The sequence below is a fragment of the Leptopilina heterotoma genome, unplaced genomic scaffold (assembly GCF_015476425.1).
Source record: "Leptopilina heterotoma isolate Lh14 unplaced genomic scaffold, ASM1547642v1 Lhet_237, whole genome shotgun sequence".
NCBI lineage: Eukaryota > Metazoa > Arthropoda > Insecta > Hymenoptera > Figitidae > Leptopilina > Leptopilina heterotoma.
In genome coordinates, this window is record NW_025110953.1 from 1,585,288 (window position 1) to 1,611,761 (window position 26,474).

The window sequence follows — 26,474 nt, forward strand, 5'->3', positions numbered from 1 at the left end:
CATTTAGTGAATGAAATTTGCAAAATTAGGTTATTTGGCAGGTGAACTTTAAAATCCTTTTTTATTTAATATTTCTTATTAATAATTGTTTCTATCAATTTATAATAATAAAACAATTCATTCTTAATAAATTCTTATAACTTTTTTACATTTTTATAGTAAATTATGTGTTTTCTTTAATATTTTCTAATAGATGAAAATGTGACAGTTTTTACGACTTCATATACTTTAGATGCTTATTTTACAATAAATATAAAAAATATTTAAAAAATTCTTTTTGTTCGGTGATCCTAATATCTTTAACATCATTCCTGCAAAATATTATAATTTTTTAAAATTAGTCAGCAACGACTTTAGTCGAAATATAATGGAATGACTCATCTAATTAAATTCCTTTGAATTAATAAATAATTGATTAAAACATATTTCTTAAAATTCAATTCTCTTAAAGTATTTTTTCAAAATTTTTAAAAACAATTTAATTCTTTCAAATAATTTTAATAAAAATTTTTAAAAGTAATTGCACTTTTCTGGGAATTTATTTAAAATTGTATTAAAAATAATTAAAATCCGGCGTATTCTTGTAAAGAGTTTAAAAAAATGTTTTAAATACCTAATTGAATTGTTTTGAAGAATTTTTTATTCAAAATTTTTTAAAATTGATTTCTTTTGAAAAATTTAAATAAAATTTTGTTAAATACATTAATTTCTTTCAAATTGTAGTTATTTTAAATAATTGAGAATATCTTTGGAAATTTTATTATTTATGAAAATAATTGAATTTTAGCGAAGAATTTTATTACAATTTTTTTTAAATAATTGAATTCTTTTGGAAAATTGTATTTGACTTAAAATTCATATAATATTTCAACTTAATTTGACACAAAAAAAGAGACGAATTTTTCAATTGGTCGATCACAATTTTCTTCATAATATCTGATTGCTTTTTTTTTTAAATTTGCGCTGATATTTTTATGTCAAGTAACTTTCTGCAAAATTAAATTTTTTGTCAAGTGATTTTTAAGTCAAAAAGACTTAAAAAATTTGAAAAAAAAATTTATATCACATGGATTTTATGTCAAATACTTCTAAAGAAGTTCAACTTATACTAAAAATCACTACTTTCACAATTTTTATCTAATAATAAAATAAAAAAAATGCTTGTTCATCTAATAATAAAATAGAAAAAAAACGTGTTTTCTTATTTTAGAAGAATTATCATTTAGAATTCGAGAAAAATTGTTCTAAATAAAAAAAAAATTTTAATGAAAATTTAACCTGGAATGCCCTATATATATAGTAGAGTATATTTATATATATAAATCAATTTATATAAACCTCCCTTTTATATATTGAGATATATATTTTTGTTCATCACAATCTTATACCAGTTCTCTGAACTCTCCTCCGTCACGTTGAAATTGACGTCACGTAACTAAGCGCAACAAAAAAAAATTTCTTCCTTTTGTCTAGTCAGATATAGAGTAACCTTTTTTTTTCTTCATATACCTGCCTTCAACATTTGTTTATTGTTTATGATTCAATTTAATTAAGGTACCATCTTCAAAAGAAAAATGTGCTTACAGAAATATAATTAAAATAACCGCGCTCACAATGAAAAGAGAGGATAGTAAACAGTGTATTATATCTTTATAGTTGAAAGAATAGAATGGAGAATATTAAAAATACTTTCGTAAGGAGAAAAGGGAAAAAAACACAAGCGATGAAAGTTTAATTAATGAGTATTATAGTTTTTTATGTTAGAGCTTTAAAAAGTTGAGCGCGCACTTTCTTCGGTTAATTTCCTGTTTTAGTGATTCCTCTCTGATTACGTAAACATTTTAAATGATGATGAAACTTCTTTTTTTTTATTGCCGATTTTAAGTTCACCTCTTATATAGGGGGACATAAAAATTTTCCTTTTTTTGCAAAATTTGTTGCGTTCGGTGGATTTTTCGATTAATTTGCGAATTTATTGAGAAAATGTATTTATTTTTTGAGTAAATTTGTAACTGGTTTTTAGAATTTTTTTAGAATTTGTTTTCATATGTAGGGAATTTAATCCAGTTGGGAATTAAAAATTTTAATACTAATTTAAATATTTAAACATTTCAGTAATAATTTTAGAATTTTAAAATAGAATTTAATTGTTTTCAATATTTTTAATAAAAAGTTCTTCAAAAAAATCCAATTATTTAAAATTTTTTTCCAATTCTTTGCAAAAATTCAATTATTTTCACAAATAATAAAATTCTTTTCAGGAATTCAATTATTTTCAAAAATGTTAATAAAATTCGTTGTAAGAATTCAATTATTTTTATAAATAATAAAATTCTCCGCAAATTCAATTATTTTTAATACAATTTTAAAATAAATTCCGAGAAAAATGCAATTATTCTTAAAAATTTTGTTAAATTTCTTTTCAAGAATTCAATTATTTTTCCAAATAATGAAATTCTTCGCTAAAATTTAATTATTTTCAATATTTACTATTTCAATAAATTTTCACAAAAGAATTCAATTATTTCAAAACTTTAAATAAAATTTTTTATAAAAATTCAATTATTTTCATAAATAATAACATTTTCACAGATACCTATTCAATTATTTAAAATACCTACAATTTTCATGATACTTTTGAAAGAAATTAATTATTTTAAAAAAATTTATAAAATTCTTCGAAAGAAATCAATTATTTTTAATAATTTTTATAAAATTTGTTTATAAGAATTCGTCTACTTTCAAAACAATTATATAATTATTTTTCACTAAAGAATCGAATTATATTCAAAAACTGTGAATAAAAAATTTTAATTATTTTAAATATTTTTTTTAAATTCTTTACAAGAATACGCCGGATTTTAATTATTTTTAAATTTTAATACAATTTTAAATGAATTCCCAGGAAAGTGTAATTGCTTTAAAAAAAATTTATTAAAATTATTAATTATTTGAAAGACTTGAATTATTTTCAAAAATTTTATTAAAATTATTTTAAAGAATTGAATTATTTTTAAAAATTTTATTAAAATTATTTGAAAGAATTGAATTATTTTTAAAAATATTATTAAAATTATTTGAAAGGATTCAATTATTTTAAAAAATTTTGACAAAAAATACTTTATGAGAATTCAATTTTAAGAAATATGATTCAATCAATTATTTATTAATTCAAAAGTATTTAATTACTTTCCAAATTTGTAATAGTTCTTCAAAAAAATTAAATTATTAAATAATAGGTATTTTTTTAAAATTCCTTGCAACAATTCAATTATAGTTTAAAAAATAATATAATTTTTCCCAGGAATACAATTAATTTTAAAAATGTTAATAAAATTCGTATCAAGAATTCAATTATTTTTATAAATAATAATATTCTTTGCAGGTTCAATTATTTTTAATACAATTTTAGAATCAATTCCGAGAATAATATGTAATTATTCTTAAAAATTTTATTAATATTCTTTGAAAGGATTTTTTTATATGCAGAGAATTTTATTTTTGTGTTTTATTTATTTGTTTATTTTTATTATCTATTTGTTATTATTTATTCGTTATTATTAATTAATTTATTAATTTAGGTACTCATTTATTTATTTATTTATAATTATAAATTTATTTTTGAATTCATTTATCAAACTTCATAAACTATTTTCTATGATAATTAAAAAGAGAAATTGAAAAATATTTTTCCCGTAGAATTAAGAGAAGGAAAATTTGTTTGGACGTTGAGAACATTTCAGTACACTTGTAATGTTATTTTCTTCTGCCTTTTTTGAAAAATTCATTTGTAATTCAAATTGCTGGAAATTCTGTTAAAGGTACTTATAACAAACTTTTCAAGAGTCTAACTTTGAGTTATATAAGTTGCTTCATTTTCATCTCGAATTTAACAAGAAGTAAGTTTCAGGTTATAGTTGCAATTATATTCATATTTTAGTAACTAGTATATCAGTTTTAATAACTTGTATAATTGGTATTTTCTAAGTTAATTATAAACTTGTAAAATATAATTGTGGTACACGTGGGAAATTTCTACACTCGTTTATGTACATATATATAAAGCATAATAATCAAACTTGTAGGAAAACATAAATAATTAAACTTATAGGTAAATATAAATAAACAAACTAATAGAAAAATTACAAAATACACAAAATGTTTACAAAATTTTAATAGTTAAACTTCTTGAAAAATATAAATCATAATAATTATAATAACAATAATAATAATAATAATAATAATAAAAATAATAATAATAATAATAAAAATAATAAAAATAAATAATAATGAATAAAATGAATAATAAATAATAATAATTACAATAATAAAACTTATAGGAAAATAAAAATGATCAAATTTGCCGGAAAATATAAATAATCATTAAATTTTCATTCATTTTAATTCGATGATGAAAATGATGGGAGAATTTTCCGTAAATTGCCAACCTATCATTATTATTATCAGAATTTCGATAGTAATCGAAAAAGGAAAGAAGTTCTGTCTCTCTGTCTCGAAACGAAAAAAAAAAATTTCTGTTTAAGAAATCAAACCACGTTTTCTCACTGTACGTGCCTATCACATTAGATGCAATATTTCTATATATAAGTTTGAAAAACGTTTTTCATTCTCCCTTATAGTAATGAACATCTCTTACTTCTTTTTTTGAAAAAAGTCAAAAAAAAAGATTAAAGTGGTAATTTTTATTTTCTATTTATCGAAATTTATATATTTTTTTCAAAAAATTATTTTTTCAAATTTAATTAATTTTTTTTATAAACCTATAGATTGAAGAATAACGAATATAAACGAACAAATTTTTGTTTCTTTTATTTCTTTCCGAAAAAAAGAAATTCTTTTTTTTTATTGTTTCATTTCTTTCTGAAAAAAATTTGTTCTTCTTCAATTTTCAATTCATTGGGCCGAACAAAATTCCTTGAAACCAAAGTGATATTGAAATAATTTAATCCCAGCTAGATTGACTTTACAATCTACCGGACACAACGATTGTTGTTGGCTGGACCAAATTTACGGTTAGGGAAGTAAATACGAATCAATCGATCGTAACAATTATTCTTCCACATCCACGAATTCTCAACATCTATTATACTTTACGTGAATTTATATTCATTTACAGAGAGAAATTCATATATAATTTTAATTTTCTCCAAATAGTATATTTTATATATGAACCACAATTCTGAATATAATAGTTTTATAAATATGCAAATATGGTTCAATTTTAGTCGGAGGATATTTATTTCATTAATTTTCATTATGTACGACGTTAATTTCTCGATGAGAATTTGATATGTTTTATACATTCGTATAAAATTTGAATATTCAGTTTGTCTCATATCAGGGATTTTTTTTCATGGAATATTTATTCCACTTTTATTAAATTTCATTTTTTATTCTAATTATAGGAAAAATTTAACATTGAGGAATATAAAAATTATGTAGAATTATAATTATTCTCGTATAATTATTAATTTACTGTATTTTTGCTTTTAAATAAATAATTCAACTTTTAATAAATTTTGAAATTTTGAAAAAACCGTTAATTTTTAATTTATTTGATTCTGAAATAATTACCGTTTAGCTTTTTATTATAACTATTTTTATTGATATTAAAATTAAATTTAAAAATATTCAATAAATTAAATTAATGAAGAATGTTAAAAAATAAAAGAATAATAATAAAGATTAAAGAACAATAAAGAATGATAAAAAAATAATGGAAATAATAAAAATAATAACAAAAATAAGCAATAAAAATAAGTACCGTAAGTGAGGCTAAATTCGCTCATGTAGGGTAAATTCGCTCAACCGATGTCTATTTTTTAAAATTCGATTAACATACTTTTTAGACAGAAATATTTAAGATTTACAATTGTTTTGGTTAATATAAATGGTAAACTTTAATTTAAAATTTATTTGCAGCAAATTCATTGGTAACTTTCAGTAGAAATTATATTTAAAACACAAGTGAATAATTTTCATATTGAACAAGTAGTATGAAAAAGTAGGAAATAAAGCTTTACTTCAAAATTTTTAAGTTGAATACTTCTGAACATTACATTTCCTGTATCTCCAACATGATATTCATAAAGCACAAAAATTAAAGCAATAAACAGATTCTGCAAAAAATCAATTAAAAAAAAAATTCAAATTTGTTGTGTAAATTCGCTCAGGAAATAAGTCTACAAAAAAGATGTTTGGGCCTGGATATTTTAAGTATGTTAATTACTTTAATTTATAATTCGATTTTTTGAAATAATAGTACTCTTATAACTGAAAATTAAACGATTTAAAACGGTTTAAGCACTAAACTGTCAAACTTAACCTTGTTTTTTTATGGTTATGAGTACGTTTGATTGAATGATTGAATCTAATTACTTATTGATAAAACAATATTAAATATTTATTCCAATAACTTTGAATATTGTTCTTAATTTTTTTCTTTATTGATTCTAAAGAATATTTAGTTTCATTTTTGCAGATTATAATATATTTTGCCAGAATAATAATGGTGAGCGAATTTACCCATCATTTAAAGGTAAATTCGCTCACAAAAAAACGGCTTATAAATAATTTTCTGCAACATATTTCAATTTCTTTATGCAGTAATAGGAAAGATAAAGGGTTAAAGATTATATATTTTCAGTGCCAATGTTTATTTTCATCGTTTCCCGAAGTTATTTAAAAAAGAATTGAAAAATTGAGCGAATTTAGCCTCACTTACGGTATTTATTAAAAAATTGTAATTAATTAAACGAATTTAAAAGAAAAATAGATCTTTCGTTCTAAATTTAATGCGTCAGTAACAGACATGTAACTTTTGATAACAATTTAATTTATAATTTATTTTAATATCGTAATTTTATAATTTAAAAGTTTCTCTTAAAAAAAAGTTTTTCTCGTCAAATTCTTGAAGTTTAAAATGTTACGATAAACGGTTTGTAAAGTAACTTCCACTATTTCTAACAAGATTTTTTCAAACTGTTTTTATTCTTTTAAAGAAAAAAGATTTTTCAAAGAATGTTTTTATCTGTTTTGGAAATATTAATTTTATAAAAAATTATTCTTAACAAATGGTAATCGCATAATTGAAGGAAAAAAGATTTACTATTGATAATTTTATTACAAAATCGATGGAAAATGAAAAATATTTCTTATTTAAGTACTAATTATAAGATTGATTTCTTCTATGTGCTCTTATTGTATTTTAGTATCTTATTTAGTATTTATTAGTATTTTTTAACATTTTACTGTATTGTCTATTTATTCATTTGTTTTTTTAAACTCTAAACGAGTTTACAAATATTAAAAAAAAATTTTTTAAGTTTTGAACTTTCAAATGAAAATTATTTTTTAATAATTAAAGTATTATTATAATAAAATATTATGTAACCAAATATTATAATAAAATCATAATTTGAATACAAAATTAATTAATATAAATTAATTAATTAACAAATTACCTAATATAAAATAAATATCATTCATCTGAACGTTCAAAAACGTAAAATTCAAAATTCAAAATTCAAATACAAATACAAATACAATTGTTATTGTATTATTGTTTTATATATTTATTTCTGAATAGTTGACACATTTAGATTTTGGACGAACTTCCGGTTTTTACACGCACTTTTACTAAAATAGTCTTTCCTTTTATTTTAATAAAAAATAAAAAATTTGATAAAAGATTTTACTGGAAAAAAAAATTAAATTATTCTCCCAGTGACATTTTTTAAATTATTGACGAATTTCTTTAATTGTAAAATTATTCGAAAACATCAATAACTTTTTTTTTAAATAAATATTTAATCAATATTATTTTCCCACAGGAATTAAGAATTTCAAAAATTTTAAATTCAAATCTTTTTAAATTCAATAACTTTTATTTTTATAAAACATGAAGAAAGCGATTGTTCCGAGTCGAGACTCGGAGTGATCGATTTCTTCATGTTTTATTATAATTAAAAATGACCGAGTGATAAAATCATTTTTTTCATATCATAAGAATATTATTACAGTAACTTTTTCAAAATTATTTTCATCATTTTAAATCAATTATTGTTTTCTAGAATTTTTAATTATTTTCTATGAAAATAATTGAATTCGTTAAAAAAAATTTTATTATTTATAAAAATAATTGAATAATTGCGAAGGAATTTTTAGAAAATTTGTAAATACACTCGAATCTCGCTATAACGAGAAGTTCGGGAGTCAAGTCTCCCTCTATTACGAGCGCAAGAGGAGAAATGAGAAATCCCCACTTTTAAGATTCTTCATTCATTTTTTTTAGTGTTTACAAATTAAATAATGTCAAAATTACAAACGTAACCTAGTTTAATTTGAACTTTAACATACAGAAAATTTATATAAGCTTAAATTTTGAAGATGTTCGACTCATTGATATAATTTCAAATAAGAAGTGACTTTTTACTTTTATTTTATATAAATAAAATTGATTTTAACCAAATTTAAACCAACTGAATGTGCATTTGTTTATAAATAGTGGGGGTAATCAGGAGAAAATTTTTCTCGCTATACCGAGAGACAGAGCCCTCGTTATAGAGAGCGCTCGTTATAGAGAAGGTCGTTATAGCGAGATTTGAGTGTAATTGAATTCCTGAGAAATTTGTATTATTTATGAAAATAATTAAATGTTTGCGTACTATTTTTGGGAGTTTGAAATTGATTTGAAAATAATTGAACTTTGGAGGAAAATTTTGTTATTTATAAAGATAATTGGGATTTTGACAAGAATTTTTTTTTAAATTGGAAAGATAATTGAATTTTATGAGAAGAATTTTATCTCTCTTGAAAATAATTGAATTTCTGCAATTATTTGTAATTTTTCCAAAATTGGATTTTTTTTAGTATTTTTAACAAAAATTTGAATTACAAATAAATTGATAGTTAAAATCAGGGTTAAAATAATAGTTGTACTATAGTGGCTTTTTTAGTTAAATTTAAAGTATTATTTCTGGTTTTATTTTTATTATAAATTTTTTTTTTTAAATTCTCTTTCGGTTCTCTTTGTTTGATTGTTGTTGTTGTGAATATTGTATATATTCGTTTAGTCATATTTTTTCTGGTTTCATTTTTACTGCAAATATTTTTTTAAAATTCTCTTTCGGTTTTCTTTGTTTGTTTGTTTGTTTGTTTGTTGTTGTTATAAATATTGTATATTTGTTTAGTAATATATTTTTTCGATGATGCGGCGTATAACTTGTTGAAGACTCGAGACAAATGTGAGAAAAGGAGGGTAACGATGTATCCTCGGCTTTCACGTCTCAACTTTTGACGTCACTCTCGTTAATGTTCCCATATCCTCCATTAACTTATCGGCATTATTGCCCATAATGCCAACTGTGACATCTTCGTTTTCTTCCAATTCCTTCTTACTCTCCCCCCCCCCCCCTTATAATCGAATTGCACTCGAGGAAAAACTTATATAGGTCAAATCAATATATATTGTGTATAAATAAAACTATTTGTAGCAATTCTTCGTTATTTTTGTCCCTCATTCATTATCATTATCAAAATATTACTCTCAAAAAAGAAAGAGATTTATTTTTTCATATTTTATTCGTCGTTTCTTTTTTTTAACAGTGAAAAATTGAATTTTTCATTTTCTCTTAATTAAGATTTATTTTCTTATTTATGTTTATTATTTATTTATAAAAAATGTTTTTATATAAAATTGAATAAAGGGGGAAACTTTTAAACTTACTCCATCCGGATGATATTTTGGAAGACTTCCGGGTGTTGAGGCAGTGCCACAAAATTCGTTGAGAACATCCTGCAGTTTTTTTGTCGAATCTAAAATTAATGGAAAATATCTTGTTTTAATTTTTACTTTTCTCGACAATATTTTTTCATTGTGTTATAAATATTAATGTGGAAAATTATAAATATTAGAAATGGGTAAAGTTTACAACGAGAGCGGAAGAAAAAATTAATTTTTATCCAAAAAAATATGATCCTTTTGATTTGGAACATTCAAATGAATAAAATATATTTTATTGCAAATATTTTCACAAATTACTGATTGCAATAAAAATTAAAAACTTAAATTGTACACTAAGAAACTTTATGACTAATTTTTTCGATAGTTACTCGTAAAATTTTTGTAATAAAAATTTAATTTAAATGAGAAATAAAGAAATTTTGTTCATTTGAACTTTCAGATTTGCAGGATCTTAATGATCCTGCAAATCTGAAAGTTATAAGTTATTATAAAAAAATAATTTTAAATTTATAAACAAATATTTAAGAAGCTTAAGTGAGAAATTGATTCGGAGAGATTGTTCACTTCGTCCACTTTTAATAAACAAATATTAAATTCATAAATAATATTAAATTCAAAAATAGATATTAAATTCATAAATAGATATTAAATTCATAGACATAAAACATTAAATTAATAAATATAAATATTGACAAAAATATTAAATTACAGTGATTAATCATTTTGTAAATGCAAAATTTACAACTTGAATTATTCATCGTTTTTTCTCATTTTCATTTTAATTTCTTTCTTTTTTTTATCATTGAAATTTTTTTGTCAAAACGTTCATTACATGTCATTTGTCATCTTTTTAAAACGACTAATTCGAACTTAAAAGAAGGAGATTTTACCACCATTAATTTTCTGTTGACTTGAACAAGAAAAGAAACACGCTTGAGAATAAAAGCGCAAGATGAGAAATATTCGAGGGAATATGGCAGGAGAAAAAAAAAGTCTATTAGAACCAATGAGACATTTGAAATTGACGATTATTTCTAAACGAGAAAACTATGTTGATAAACAATTCAACAAGGTAACGTGCTCGAGTAACGAGAAAAATATATCGTTTCAAGAGTATAAGTTTTTTCTCGCAACTTCAGATAGCATTTAGAGTTTTAAAAAAAAACAGTCTTCTCTTGTATTGATATAAAATATTATTAAATTGCGTTAGAAATATTCTTTTCAACTTTAAAAATAAAAAAAAATCCGAATTTTTTTATTTAAATCAAATTTTTTTCTGGAGCTTGGTTTTTTAATAATGAAATATGTCTTTGATTTAAATCCTGATTGGAAAGAAAGCAATTATATTAGTTATCAATTGCAAACAATTAAATTCATTTAAAAAAAATAATTTTATTATTATCATTACTGTAATAAATTATTGGTTTAAAAATAAGTTTTTTTATACTTTTGTTTTTTGTTATCTTTAGATAGATTGTATATTATATTATTATGTTATAATTATTTTTATTTTATAATTAATTCAAAATAGTAATGACAAATAGAAATGATCAGAATTTTTTTCACTTCTTTTCATTAAAAGACTAAAATTTTGTTAAATATTATATTTTGTCAAATTGAAATTCTGCAGATTTTTGTTCTTTACTTCTAAGCAAAATTAGAAAATTGTTAAACAACTGTGATTAGGAAATAGAAAATTTATTTATTTTACGAGAATTTTTTTCAAATTTTAAACATAGTTGAATTTTATAAGAATTTTAATTTTTTTGAAAGTAATTGAATTTCTGCAATTATTTCAAAATTCTATTACTTTATTTAAAAATTTTTTCGTTAAAAAATCAATTTTGTCTTTAAATCAGATTTTTCATTTTATAAATATATTTTAATAAAATTTTTTTAAAATAATTGCACTTTTCGAGGAATTCATTTAAAATTGTATGAAAAAATAATTGAAATTCTACAATGAGTTTTATAATTTATAGAAATAGTTGAATTATTGCATCGATTTTAATTGAAAAAAAAATTAAATTCTTAAGAAAAATGTTATTATTTTGAAAATTAATTGAATTCTTGCCCAAAAAATTGATTACAATCTTTAAAATTATACAAATTTTGCAAAAAATTTTATTATTTTTGAAAATAATTGAATTTCTCAAAAGAATTTTATTATTTATGAAATTAATTGAATTCTTTCCAAAAAATTGATAATAATCTTTGAAATAATTGAATTCCTCACAAGAATTTTCTTACTTATGAAAATAATTGAATTTTTATGAAGAATTTTGTCAACATTTTCAAAAATAATTAAAATCCCCTAAAAAATTTACTTATTTATAAAAATAATTGAATTCTTTACAAGAATTTTGATTTAAATCTGTGAAATAATTCGAATGTTGCAAAGAATTTTATTATTTTTCGAAATACTTGAATTCGTCAGAGGAATTTTATTATTTATGAAAATAATTGAATTTTTGTGAAGAATTTTGTTAAAATTTTAAAAAATAATTAAATTCCCCTGAAAAACTTAATTATTTATAAAAAAAAATTGAATTCTTTACAAGAATTTTGATTAAAATCTTTGAAATAATTGAAATTTTGTAAAGAATTTTATTATTTTTGGAAATAATTGAATTTTTACGAAAAATTTTAATATTTTGTATATTAATTGAATGTTTGAGAGGAATTTTTAACATTTTTTTTTTTTTTTTTTTTTGAATAATAGAATTGTTTTGTGAAATTTTAGTAAAATAGTAATTAAAATTTGAACTCTTTTTGGGAAATTTTATTAAAATAGATATTGAAAATCATTGAAATTAGAAAATTTTTTGAAAATAATTGAAATTAGGACAAGAATTTTTTTGACATTTATAAAAATAATTAAAAATAATTGAACTTTGGAGAAGAATTTTGTTATTTATAAACATAATTGGGATTTTTTCGAGAATATTTTTCAAATTTTGAACATAGTTGAATTTTAATACAAGAATTTTTTTTAAAGAATTGAATTTCTGCAATTATTTGTAATTTCTCCAAAATTGAATTTTTTAGTGTTTTCAACAAAAATTTAAATTAGAAAATTTTTAAATTCTATTATTTTTAAAATTGGTAATTTTAATTAAGAAAGGTAGTAAAAAGTTAGTTAAATTGTTGCTAATCATTTTTGAGGGAAATAAATTTTTCTTTTTAATATAAGTTTGTAATTAATATTGATTTAATACAACTTACACACTGCTAAGTCTTGAAGTTGCTGAAATTCAGCTGGCGAAAGTTTTTCCCAATGAAGGGTCATTCTTAACTTTCGTTCAGAATGTTTTGGAATGATGAACAACAAAACATACGTTCTTTACAGTGTTTGTCACCTGAAACAGATGAAGAAAACATTCTTGTTTATTTATTTCACTATTTTTGCGGTTTCAAATTTAATCGGTAAAATTTTATTCCCTTTTTTTACAATTCTCCCCCACCCTTACTCTAATTTAATAATTATATTAATGACACCTAATTTAAAAAGTTTTTATTAATTTTTGATCATATTTATTTATTTATTTATTTATTTAATTAGATCAAGTTCCTAGGGCTTTCCTATTTAATTTTTAATTCATTATTATTTTATTATTGTTAATATTGAATATAGTAATAATTATAATTTAATTATAATAATAATTATAATTTAATTATAATAATAATTATAATTAATTTAATTATAATAATAATTATAATTAATTTAATTATAGTAATAATAAAAATTTAATTATAGTAACAATAATAATATATAATATTTAATATTTATTGTTTCAAATGATTTAAAATAATTACGAATCTTTTGAGATTCAATATGGAGACGCTAATCTCCACTTGAGAACGCCAAGGTTACCTCAAGATGGCAGTTCAGTTCCTTCTAGGAATTTTTACTGACATCTGGTGGTGACATTGGCGTTCTCAAGTGGAGAATTAATTTCACCATTTTATCCCAGAAAAACCTTTTTACAAAAATGTTTTTTTTTAGAATAATTTGAATTGAATAAATAAATAATGTGCGATCGTTTGCAACTATAATTACGAAAATGTTATAATTGTCATAGAAAAAAAAGTATTGATTAAATGCTTTTACAAAAAAGTGTATCGAAATTTGTTGGTAAAATCACAATTTTGATATTGGTGATGATCGCGCGCACAAATACAATGTATTTCTAGTTTTCCTTTATCTATTCAGTAGACTGACATGTGAATCTTTTTTTTCCGCTTTTTTTTTACTGTCATGCTTGTTGAAACGCGAGAGATGCCGAATGAAAAAGGGTGTGATGTGTGAGGGAGGGAGGAGGAGGAGGAGGAATCGAATACAGGCAGTAAAGCTCTCACGAATCTCAAAGCCAGAGTTGTACAAGTCAAATTCAGTGACGGATGTGAATTCTCTAAATGTCCAGAATTTACATGTATACACAAAACTTCCTCGCGTGGTTAAAGCTCTTTCATGACTTACAATACGAGATAAAAGCTTACACAATTTCAAGAGAAATTTCAACTTTATTTTTTATTCTTTTCCTTTATGTTGATCTTTTAGCTTTTCAAACGATTTTTTCTAATTAATTAATTGATTACAATTAATTTACAGTGCGCATCATATTTCTTTTAACAATTTTTTAAAATTAAAATAAAAAATTTTTTTGTCAATAAAAGAGGTTTATCACTTTTTAAGAACATTTTCTAATTAATTAATTTATTTATTATAATTACAGGGTTGCCACAGGTCAGTGAAGTCAGGAAAAAGTCAGGAATTTATATTAAAATTACTGAAAATAATTATATTTATAGAACTCATAAGAAAATTCTGAATTTTTGTGTCTTTTTTGTTTTCCTCATAAATAATGAAATTATCACGAATTCTTATACAATTCCTTCAACTTTTTCCATTTTTGACAATAATTTATTTTCAAATAACTAAGGTAATTTTTAAAGAACTATCATAAAATTATTACTTAGAAATTATTTAATGAATATTTTTATTTAATTAATATTGCAAAATTAATTGAATTTTCAAAGAGTTGCGTTTATAATTTTTATAAAAAGATGAATCTCAAAAGTTTTCAATTTGAAATTTTGTAAAATTTCAATTTTCAATGAATTTAATTAGAAATTTTAAAGAACTTAGATTTTTGATAAATTTTAATAACTAAAATTCTCTTGAAATTAGTAGACTTTTTTAAAAATATATTTAATTGATTATTAAAAATAATGGATTTATAGAAGAATTTTAGTTAAAAAAAAAATTGAATTTTGGAGAAATAACAAATGATTTCTGAAATTCAATTCTTTTCAAAAGTAATAAAATATTCTTCTCCGACATTATATTATTTTCAAGTATTTTAATAAAATTCTTGTCAAAATTTCAATTATTTTCAAAAATTTTCCTCAATTCAATAAATTTCAATATCTGCTATTTTAAAAAAATTTCCCAAATAATTAAATTATTTAAAAAAATTTTAATATAATTCTACCCAAATATTTAATTTTTTTTATAAATAATAAAATTCTTTTTAGGAATTCAATTATGTCCATAAATAATAAAATTCAATAATTCATTGCAGAATTTCAATTATTTTTAATATAATTTGAATTAAATTCCTCGAAAAATGTAATTTTTCTTATGTTAATAAAATTCGTCGAAAGAATTCAATTATTGAAAAATTTGTGGTATATAATAAAAATTGATTTAAAAATGATTTTCAGTTAAAATGTTAAATGGAATAATAATTACAATTTAGAAATTTAAAAAAGATTCAAATGAAAATTTGAATTTTTCATACTTTTAACTAACAATTCTGTAGAATTAATTTTTTTTAATAAGTTTATTTGATTTCTTTTTAATTATTTGAAGTGTTTATTTTCTAGTATAAAATTTAATTGAATAATTTCTGAATATTCGACGTAAAATTAAATTGTAAACAAATGGATTTTAAAATTCTCAACAAACTTTTTCAAAAATTATTCAATTATGTTCAAATATTTTTAAAAAATTTCGTCAAAATTTCAATTATCTTTACAAATAAAAAATTCTTCCCAAAAAAATTCAATTGTTTTCTAACATTTTAATAAAATTCTTGGCCAAATTTCAATTATTTTCAAAAAGTTTCCTCAATTCAATGATTTTCAATGTCTACTATTTTAATAAAGTTTTTTAAAAGAATTCAATTATTTAAAATAAAATTTTCTTTAAATTCTACGTAAATATTTAATTATTTTCATAAATAATAAAAATTTCACAGGAATTCAATTATTTACACATTTTTTTTATAAAAATTTCTTCGCAATAATTCATTTATTTTCATAAATAGTAAAATTTTTAACTGGGAAAAAGTTAAAGGTCAACCTTGAATTAATTTAGAAGAAATTGTTTATTTAATAATAATAGAATGAAAGAAAGAAAGAAAGAAAAAAAAGGATTCTGGTTTTTTACGAGAAACATTATTATTTTGCATTCCATATGTAAGCATTTGTGTGTAGTATTATTCTTTTGTCCAAAAGATGCGCAGGTAACAAAAAAGTAGTCTTTCGTGTAAAGCGAAAATTTCAGTCAAATTTATCTTAAAACTTTTTTTTTCTACTAATTTAACACGCGCAAAAGAGGGAAAAAGTGGATGGTTGGTGGCGATGATAACGAGACCAAGCGTCGTTATACCGTCTTTTATTTATTTTTTTTTTCTCTTTTTTTTGAATAAGAAGAAAAGTGGAGTGTAAAGGAAAAAAGAAGAAGAAGAAGAAGAAAAAGAAGGGAAAAAATGCAAGAAAGAGACGACAAAAGAAAAAGAGAAAAAGAATGTTCCGTAAGACTTTGAGAAGATCGTGAACTTATATCCTTGTGTATAAAGGGCATAGACTTTCACAGTGCATCGAGGTGCAATGACGCGCATGCTGTTTAAATATATATATCTACGATATGTGATAGGGATACTTCAATACTTTCAAGTGTGGTTTTATTGGTTGCAGTAGGTTCCTATTCCCAACTGAATATTTACTCTCTTAGATAAATAAACCTCTATAGCCATCAATTTATTAAACAAGTATCTGCATTTCAGTGTATGAACAATTTATTTCTATATTACATGTACTATATATAATTATTGACGTTTCACTTTTCTATTTTTTTCTATTTGCTATTTTCTTTATTTCAGGCATCTAATACTAAAACCTACTATTTACTACTTTTTTTACGTTATGATACTATTTAGGTACTTTTTTTAGATTTCAGCCACTAAGAGCTACTATTTCTATTTTTTTTTTTTTGTTGAGAATTTCCACTACTTTAAATTTGCGAATACTAAAAATTAAAAAACTATTCTCAAAAATTGTAATCAAATTAATTAAAACAATTCAATTATTTTCAAAAAATTTTTGAATTTTTGTAAATTTTAATAAAATTCTTTGCAACTATTCAATTATTTTCATAAATAATAAAATTCATCGCAGGATTTTAATTATTTTTAATACAATTTTACAGGAATTGTTCAAAAAATGTAATTATTCTTAAAAATTTAATTTCGATTTCTCGAAAAAATCAATTATTTATTAAAAAAATGTTTTTTTTTTTAATTCTTCAAAAGAATTCAATTATTAAAGATAAATAACAAAATTATTCTCGAAAATTCAATTATTTTAAGGCATTTTAATAAAATTCTTTGCAAAATTCAATTTTTTACATAAATAACAATATTCATCACAAGAATTCAATTTTTAAAAGTAATAAATTTTTCCTTGGAAATTCAATTATAAAAAAATTCCAATAAAATCGTTCGCGAGAATTCAATTATTAATTATTTTTATAAATAATAAAGAACTTTTTAGGAATTTAATTATTTTTCAAAAAGTTTAATAAAATGACACACAGACATTCAATTATTCTCAAAAATTTTAATAGAATTCTATGTAAAATTTATTTTTTTTTAAAAAACTTCGCAATTTAATGATTTTCAGTATCTACTATTTTCATAAAATTTCCAAACAGAATTGAAGTATTTAAAAAATTTTTTGGAAAAATCTTCGTAAGAATTCAATTCTTTTCATAAATAATTAAAATTTTTCAGCAATTCAATTATTTAAATTAGAATTTGCATAAAATTAGTCGAAAGAAGTCAATTATTTAAAAAATTTTTATAAAATTCTTCGCAAGAATTAAATTATTTTTCTAAATAAGTATTTAAATTCTTTCATGAGTAATAAAATTCGTTGCAGGAATTCAATTTATTAATTAAAAAAAGTTTTTGTAAAAATTTTCTTAAAAATTCAATTCTTTTCATGAATAATAAAATTTTTTAGGAATTCAATTATTTAAATTAGAATTTGCATAAAAATTTAAATTTAAATTTAAATTCTTTCATGAATAATAAAGTTTGTTGCAGGAATTCAATTTATTAGCACTAGGATAAGAAAGAAGTAAATATTTTGGATGAAAATTAGGAAGTTTAATGTTTCGATTGCTATTCTTTTACTACTTTTTTTAGTTTGAAAGCTACTTTTTGCTACTTTTTAAAAATTAATTATCGAGTGCAAAGTCTTTTATTTATATAGAATACCGTCAATCGTCATACGTACCATAAGAAAAAGAGTTGTTTGAAAAAAGAAATTTTTTTTCTACTTTACATTAGTGGTCGTTCGCAATAGGGTTCAAATAATAATTTGTTTAGAAAAATAATAATAATAATAATAATTTAATATTAACAAATAAATAACAAAAATAAAATAATAATAATTGGAAATTTTCAGAAAAATGAACATTTTCTTTTTTAACGAATTTTTGAAGTTTACAAGTTCATTTAATCATTGGCCTTACCGCTACTAAAATTAAATTCCCCGCAAGGAACGAAATTAAACTCGAGTTTGTGTCACAATAAATTTAACTTGAAAAACTTAGTTGGATGTAAAAAATTTACATTTACTCTGTATTTAGTTTTCCAGATGAGGACCATGCGATAAAAATTTTTTAACCAGTACATTTTTTTGTGAATTTTTTTTGTTTCTCTTGTTCTCCAACCAGTTTACAAAAGAGAATAATCTAAATTTCTTAAAAACTTTTTAAAATTGTAGAATTATTGTAGAAATTTTTGAATCGAAAAAAAAATTAGGAAAATAATTTATTAGTAAAATTTTATTATTTTTTCTTTCTTATTATACTGAAAGCAACTTTATTTTTTTATTGAAATAAATAAAACAGTCAGATGATCATAAGAAAATTAAAATTAATCGTTATAAGTAATTCAAAGTTTGCCTTGATGGTGATTAAAAAAATTGATTAAAAAAATCATTGACTAATTTTGAAAATTATTTTACAGAGAACTTTGAAAATAATTGATTAGAAATTTTTACTTCAAAGGTTTCACTGTAAGAGAAAAATTATTTTCAAATTTTGATTTCAATTACATTATTTAAAATTATTTTTAATAAAAGAAAAATTTATACATAAATATATAGTTTTTATAAATTATTATTTAATATTGAATAATAAAAGTAACTTAGAAGAATTATTTAATAGAAATTAGGTATTTGTTTTCATTTTATATTTTTTGATAATAATTTTTTTTCTTTTCTTTTTGTTTCAGGTAAGTTAGACAACATATTTTTCCTGTGAAGTTTATTTCGTAAGTAAATATAATATTACAATAAAAAATTTTAATTATATGAAAGGAATAATTTATGGAGTTGGATTATTAAATTGAGAAAAATTCGTTTTGCAAAATTTCTTTTCAAATATTTATACGCAAATATTTATAAACGATGTAGTCTAATTTAGAGTGTCATATATTTTTTTAGTCATTCGTGACAATAAACGCTATAGTACAATTTTTTTTAGTTAATTTTAAAAATCCCTTCTTTTTGATTGCCAATTTAATATTTATTTTTAGATTTAAACAAATTGTTTTCTTAGTCTAAGAGAATAAAATTTTTTTTTTCTGTAGATATCAAATTGAGACAAAAAACTTATCAAAGTAGTTGCGAAGCAATGTTTTGATACATTTTTTGTCTCAATTTGATATCCTCAGAAAAGCTAGGAAATAATATAATTATATTTATAAGAGAACAATTTTTCCTAAAAAAAATCTGAAAATTGTAGAAATTTTTATTTTCTTATTTTTCTTTGACGAAGTTTGCAAAATTATTCCTATTCTTTTTTCTCATTCTTCTCGAGTAGTCTGACAATAATATAACTCTGTGTAAGAAATGCGAATCTGCTTTTGTGAGCTTTGTATATAGCAAATTGTTTCTATACCTAAGATTTTTCTTTTTCACTCTTGCAAAAAACAGAGGTGAAAATATACGACAAATAGAATTTTACAAATGTCTGTCTCTGTGTGTGTGTGTGTGTGACAAGCTTCATTGAATCAATGTATAAGTTATCTTCTCAAGATGTAGAAATTGGGTGTATCGAGAAATTTAAGGACGATTTGCTTTTTTTTACAATGTTTACAGAAAATTGACAAATATCCAACTGACGATACATTTTCCATGCAAATTACTTTCCACTTTATTCTTCGCTTTTTCTTTTCTTAAAAGAGAGAATTTCTATTCATTCCGCAGGTGCATTTCCTCCGAGTGTTTCATATGTGAGTTGTCTGACTATAGCACCACTTTTTTCACTAGATCACGTATAACAGGACTGTTTTCAGTAGTCTGAATCGATTTCAGTCAGACGCTCATCTCTTAATTTAATTAAATTCCTCTCAATCGTTCCTAAAATGTTGCATTTTCAATTTCATTTAATTAATTGAATAGTTTATGTCAATTTTATTTTAAATATAATTTATGTAAATTATTTGTTAAGTGTAAATTATCTAATTAATTTACTCAATATAATTTATGTAAATTACTTGTTACGTATAATTTATCTAATTAATTTATTCAATATAATTTATGTAAATTATTTATTCAATCTAATTTATGTCAATTATTTGTTAAGTACAATTTATCTAATTAATTTATTCAATATAATTTATGTAAATAATTTATTGAATATAATTTATGTAAATTATTTGTTAAGTATAATTTATCTAATTAATTTATTCAATCTAATTTATGTAAATTATTTGTTAAGTACAATTTATCTAATTAATTTATTCAATATAATTTATGTAAATAATTTTTTTAAATATAATTTATGTAAATTATTTATTAAATGTAGGTAATTTATGTAAACTATACTAAAATATTTTAAAAATCATATTTTTCAGAATTTTTAAATTCAATTTTTCAAAAATTCAATTTTTTAGAAAAATTGAACTTCTTTTCAAATTAACTAATTATTAAATATTATATTAATTAAATACTTTTTGACTTTCGCATTAACTTTACAGACTTTAATTTTGATTTTGACATTGAATTTGAAATTTATTTTCCCTCTGACTTTAACTTTGATTTTGATTTTGAATTTAAATGGTCAAAGTCAAAGTGAAAATGAAACTCAAAGTCAAAGTGAAAGTAAAAGTGAAAATGAATTTCAAAGTCAATGTCAGAGTCGAAATCAAATGTGAAAGACAAATTTAGGGTTGCCACAGGTCAGGGAAATCAGGATTTTTATTAAAAGTACTGGAAAAATTAAATTTTTAGAATTCATAAGAAAATTCTGAATTTTTCGTGTCCTTTTTGTTTGCCTCATAAACTATGAAATTTCTACTAATAATTTTAATACAAAACCTTAAAAATATTATTTAAAAAATTCTTCACAGAAATTCAATTATTTTAAGGAATTTTAATAAAATTCATTGCAAAATTCAATTATTTTCATAAATAACAATAATCCACACAAGAATTCAATTGTTTTCAAAAGTAATAAAATTCTTCGAAGAAATTCAATTATTTTTTCAACTTTTAACGAATATCTTGCCAAGAATGAAATTATCTTTATAAATAGCAAAATTTTTCGCCAAAAATTCAATTATTTTTAAAAATGTAAATAAAATTCTTTGTAAAATTTCAATTATTTTTAAAAGTTTTTCACAATTCAATGATTTTCAATATTTACTATTTTCATAAAATTTATCAAATAATTTAATTATTAAAAAAGATTTTTATACAATTCTACGAAAACATTCAAAGATTTTTTATAAATAATAATATTTCATTTAGGAATTCAATTATTTCCATCGCACAATTTCAAATATTTTTAATACTACACTTTTAAATAAATTTCTCAAAAAATGCAATTATTCTTAAACATTTTACTAAAACTTGAGGAAAGAATTCAATTTCAAGAAACATTCAATTATTCAATAAAATCATAAAATTCGTTGCAATAATTCGAGTATTTTGATAACTAACTTTTAATTCGTCGCAAAAAATCAATTATTTTCAAAAAATTTTAAGTAATTCTGCAAAAGAATTCAATTGTTTTTAAAAATAACAAAATTCTTCACAGAAATTAAATTATTTTAAGGAATTTTAATAAAAATTTTTTGCAAAATTCAATTATTTTGATAAATATCAAAATTCATAAGAAGAATTCAATTTTTTTGGAAAGTAATAAAATAATACTTTGAAGAAATTAAATTATTTTCAAATTTTTTTAAAAATTCTCGTCAAGAATTAAATTATCTTTATGAATAGGTGCAAAATTCTTCTCAAGAATTCAATTATTGTCAAAAACTTTAATATAATTCTTGGCGAGATTTTAATTATTTAAACAAAATTTAATAAAATTTTCTATTATATTCATAAATTATTATTTAAATTCTTCTCAAGATTTCAATTTTTTTTTTAAATTTCAATAAAATTGTTCAAAAAGTTTTCAATTATTTTCCAAAAATTGTTATAAATTTTTTTAATATAATAAATTTCAGTAAAATTTTTTATTTATTTAAGTATCAACGGGCTTACAAAAATAAAATCGCCCTTTCGTATAAAGTACCTACTAATATCAAAGAAAAGGAAAAAAATAGAATTATAAACAAATAATTAAATTTTTATTAAATTCCTTAAAAGAAATTAAATATTTTCAAAATTTGTTAATAAAATTCTTCGTAAAAATTAGATTTTAAGAAACGTTCAATTATTGAATAAACTATTAATGTTTGTATTTAAATAATTGAATTCTCGTAGAATTTTCTGATAAAAATTGATTTAAATATGAATTTCGGTTAAAATTTTAGATAAAAATTTAATATTAAAAGCATTATAGGTTAAAGAGGTAAAAGGTTTCAAATTAAAATCTTTAAAAATCTGAATTTTTCGCACTTTTAACTAACAATTCTGTAGAATTAATTTTTTTGAAGAAGTTTAATTGAAATTATTTGAACTTTTTTATTTTCTAATTATCTAATATATATTGAATTGAAGAATTTCTGAATAATTGAAATTTCCTAAAATTAAATTGTAAACAAATGGATTTGAAAATTCTCAAATAATTTTTTTCAAAAATTATTAAAAATAATTGATTTAAAGAAGAAATTTAGTTGAAAATTCTAGAAAATAATAATTGAATTTAAATGGTGAAAATAATTTTGAGGAAGTTAAAGTAAGAATATATTTATACATTCTTACTAATATATTTATTTAAAAAAGAAGTTATTTTTTTTGAATAATTTTACAATTAACGAATTTTGTAAATAAATGTAACAGGACATTTTTCTTAGTATCTAATCATTTTCAGAGTGAATCAGAATATTATTTAGTGTCAGAAAAAAAGTCAAAATTCTGTCTGAAAATCAGGGATGAAAAACAAATAGTTAAATTTTTGTGGCAACGTACTCTGAAATTAAAAAATCTCACCCCCTGTTTGCAAGAAAAAAAAAAAGAAAAATAGCAAAAAATGTATAATATTCTAATAAGTACTTTTATAAATCCAGTTGAAAATATTAATGACTCCAGTTAGTTAAAGTATACCCACATAAAGTTAAGTTGTTGAAAAAAAGAAAAAAAGAAGAAAAAAATTTTTGGAGAATAATCATCGTATGGGATTAGTTGGCTCGTTAAAAATTGTGAGAAGCGTCATAAAATGCCGTTGCAACGTCACAGTTATTTGTTGAATGTCAGCACAACGGGTAGCAGTCCGTATTTTTAATTAAATGCCCGTTCCATTTCTCTTTTTCTATCCTCCTTTCGTTTCTAGTTTTTTACCCCTCAACTTTAATGACATCACCGATGGTCGTCAGTCACCATTCTCGACTCTTTTTTTTTCATTTTTTTTTTCATCTCAATGTGTTTCGCATACCAACGAACAAGTCAAGCCTTTTAATCAAAATTACTCTTCCACAAAGAGTTATTTCATATAAAAAATTCTTTTCCAATAATCGAAAATCACTTTATGCATTCCACAAATCATTTTCCTATCAAAATGCCTTTCTATTTATTTTTATTTTTTTGTTTTGTTCTGCTAATACAATTTAAAAGGGATAAATTACAAAAAAAAATATTTCAAAACAAAGACAATTGAAAAAATAAACTGTTAATTTATTTCAAAATATAAACTTTTTAAATAATAGACAAATATTTAAAATATTTACCTCATTAGATCAATATTTTATTTTACTTGATAAAAAATAATTTTAGTGGATAGAAATTAATTTTTACTCGCGGCAATACAAAAAATATTAATGAACATTCAAATCACTGGAATAAGTATAAAGAACAAATTTTTCCAACCAAAGCTCTATTAAAAAAAAGGAAAAAAAAATTTGAAGAGTTCGATAAATCATAAAAAGCTGGATATCAATCATGAAATGAAGGATTTGGAGCAAGATTTGTGAAAGTAGTTCAATTATATCAGGTTGTTGGAGAGTATTAGGAATAATTCCTAAATTTATAAGTGGCGTAATTCTCGTTAAGAAGTTTTGAGGTAAAAGTCCATATAGAGAAATCGTGTCGAAAAGCAAGCCAAAGAAAAGTCATAATATAATTATAACACTGAGTTTAATTACACAGTTTCCAACTTAATTTCAAATTCCACATTCTCATGTAATTTAAATACAGTTGCAAATGCTAATTTAAAAAATTTAACACTATTTAGTAAATTATTATTATTATTATCATTTATAATTTTCCATGAAGAAATTAATTTCTCTAATAGTTCATAATTTCAACATAGAAATTCGTGGTAACTACTTGCATATTATTATAAAGAATATAATTGTAATTTTATAAAATATTATAATTATATTATATGCATTAGTAAATTGAGAAAAAAAATTTTTAGGATAAAATTAGCAATTTTAAAAATACTAGAATTTAAAAATTTAGAATTGAAATTTTTGTTGAAAACACTGAAAAATTCCAATTTAGGAAAAATTACAAATAATTGCAGAAATTCAATTATTTTCAAGAGTGATAAAATTCTTCTTATAAAATTCAATTATCTTTCAAATTTGAAAAAAATTCTCGTCAAAATCCCAATTATCTTTATAAATAACAAAATTCTTCCCCAAAGTTCAATTATTTTCAAATCAATTTCAAATTCCCAAAAATAGTACGCAAACATTTAATTATTTTCAGAAATAATAAAAATTTCTCAGGAATTCAATTATTTAAAATTTTTTTATCAATTCCTTCGCAATTATTCCATTATTTTTATAAATCAATTTTTTTCTAAGGAATTCAATTATTTATTTTCATAAAAAATAATTCAAAAATTGTAGAAAATAATAATTGATTTGAAATGATGAAAATAATTTTGAAAAAGTTACTGTAATAATATTCTTATAATAATAAAACAATGATTTTATCACTCGGTCATCTTTAATTATTATAAAACATGAAGAAATCGATCACTCCGAGTCTTCGACTCGGAGCAATCGCTAACTTCATGTTTTATAAAAATATTCTTATAAGTTATTGAATTTCAAAAGATTTGAATTTGAAATTTTTTAAATTCTTAATTCCTATGGAAAAATAATATTGATTAAATATTTATTAAAAAAAAAGTTATTGATGTTTTCGAATAATTTTTGCAATTAAAGAAATTCGTAAATAAATGTAACAGAACATTTTTTTTGAGTAAAATTTTTTCTTTTATTTTCTAAAAATTTAAAAAAATTCAATTTCATTTTCAATTAGAATTTGTAATTGACAAATAGAATAGAATATGTTATGTTTCTTTTCCAAAAGAGAAGAATGAGAGTTTCTGAACAATATTGTTATTGAGAAATATAAATTATGCATAAAATATTTCATATTTCTTAATTATAATTTTTTAACAATTAACAATTTTTTCATATTTTTTTATAAATAAAGAGGAGAAAAATAGATCAGTCAATCGAAATTTGTTATAGAAAAAAGCATATAATAATTTAATCCTTGTAAAAAAATTTATTATTTATGAAAATAATTGAATTATTGTAAAGAAATTTATAAAAAATTTGTAAATAATTGAATTTCAGTAAAATTTTTATTATTTATAAAAATAATTAAATGTTTGCGTAGAATTTTATCAAAATTTTTTTTAATTAGGTAATTCAATTCATTTGGAAAAAATTTATTTAAATTACAAATATTGAAAATCATTGAATTGAGGAAAATTTTTGAAAACTATTGATCTTCGGAGAAAAATTTTGATATTTAAAAAATAATTGAATTTTTGACAAAAATTCTTAAAAAATTTTCGAACTTAATTGAATTTCTCCGAACAATTTTATAACTTTTAAAAATAATTGAATTTCTCCAATTATTTGTCCGGAGATATGCCATTGTACTGAGAAAACGATTTATTTGATTCAAACAAATTTTGTTTAAAATT

General features: G+C 20.8%; 1 protein-coding gene and 1 long non-coding RNA gene across 4 annotated transcripts in view; one reads left to right on the forward strand and one right to left on the reverse strand.

Annotated features, from left to right (window-relative positions):
• LOC122502759 overlaps positions 1-26,474 on the forward strand; it is a 190,988-nt gene that overhangs the window by 126,822 nt on the left and 37,692 nt on the right. The gene's annotated exons all lie outside the window — the stretch shown is intronic.
• The window catches only part of LOC122502757 (diacylglycerol kinase 1), a 212,761-nt gene that overhangs the window by 118,739 nt on the left and 67,548 nt on the right, over positions 1-26,474 (reverse strand). For all 3 annotated transcript variants that reach the window (XM_043612953.1, XM_043612952.1, XM_043612951.1), the window contains exons 2-3: positions 12,992-13,125; positions 9,749-9,837 (exon numbers count right to left, since the gene is read on the reverse strand). In XM_043612953.1, coding sequence (XP_043468888.1) covers positions 9,749-9,837; positions 12,992-13,055 — 153 coding nt within the window. In that variant the 5' untranslated portion in view covers positions 13,056-13,125. The remainder of the gene's footprint in view (positions 1-9,748; positions 9,838-12,991; positions 13,126-26,474) is intronic.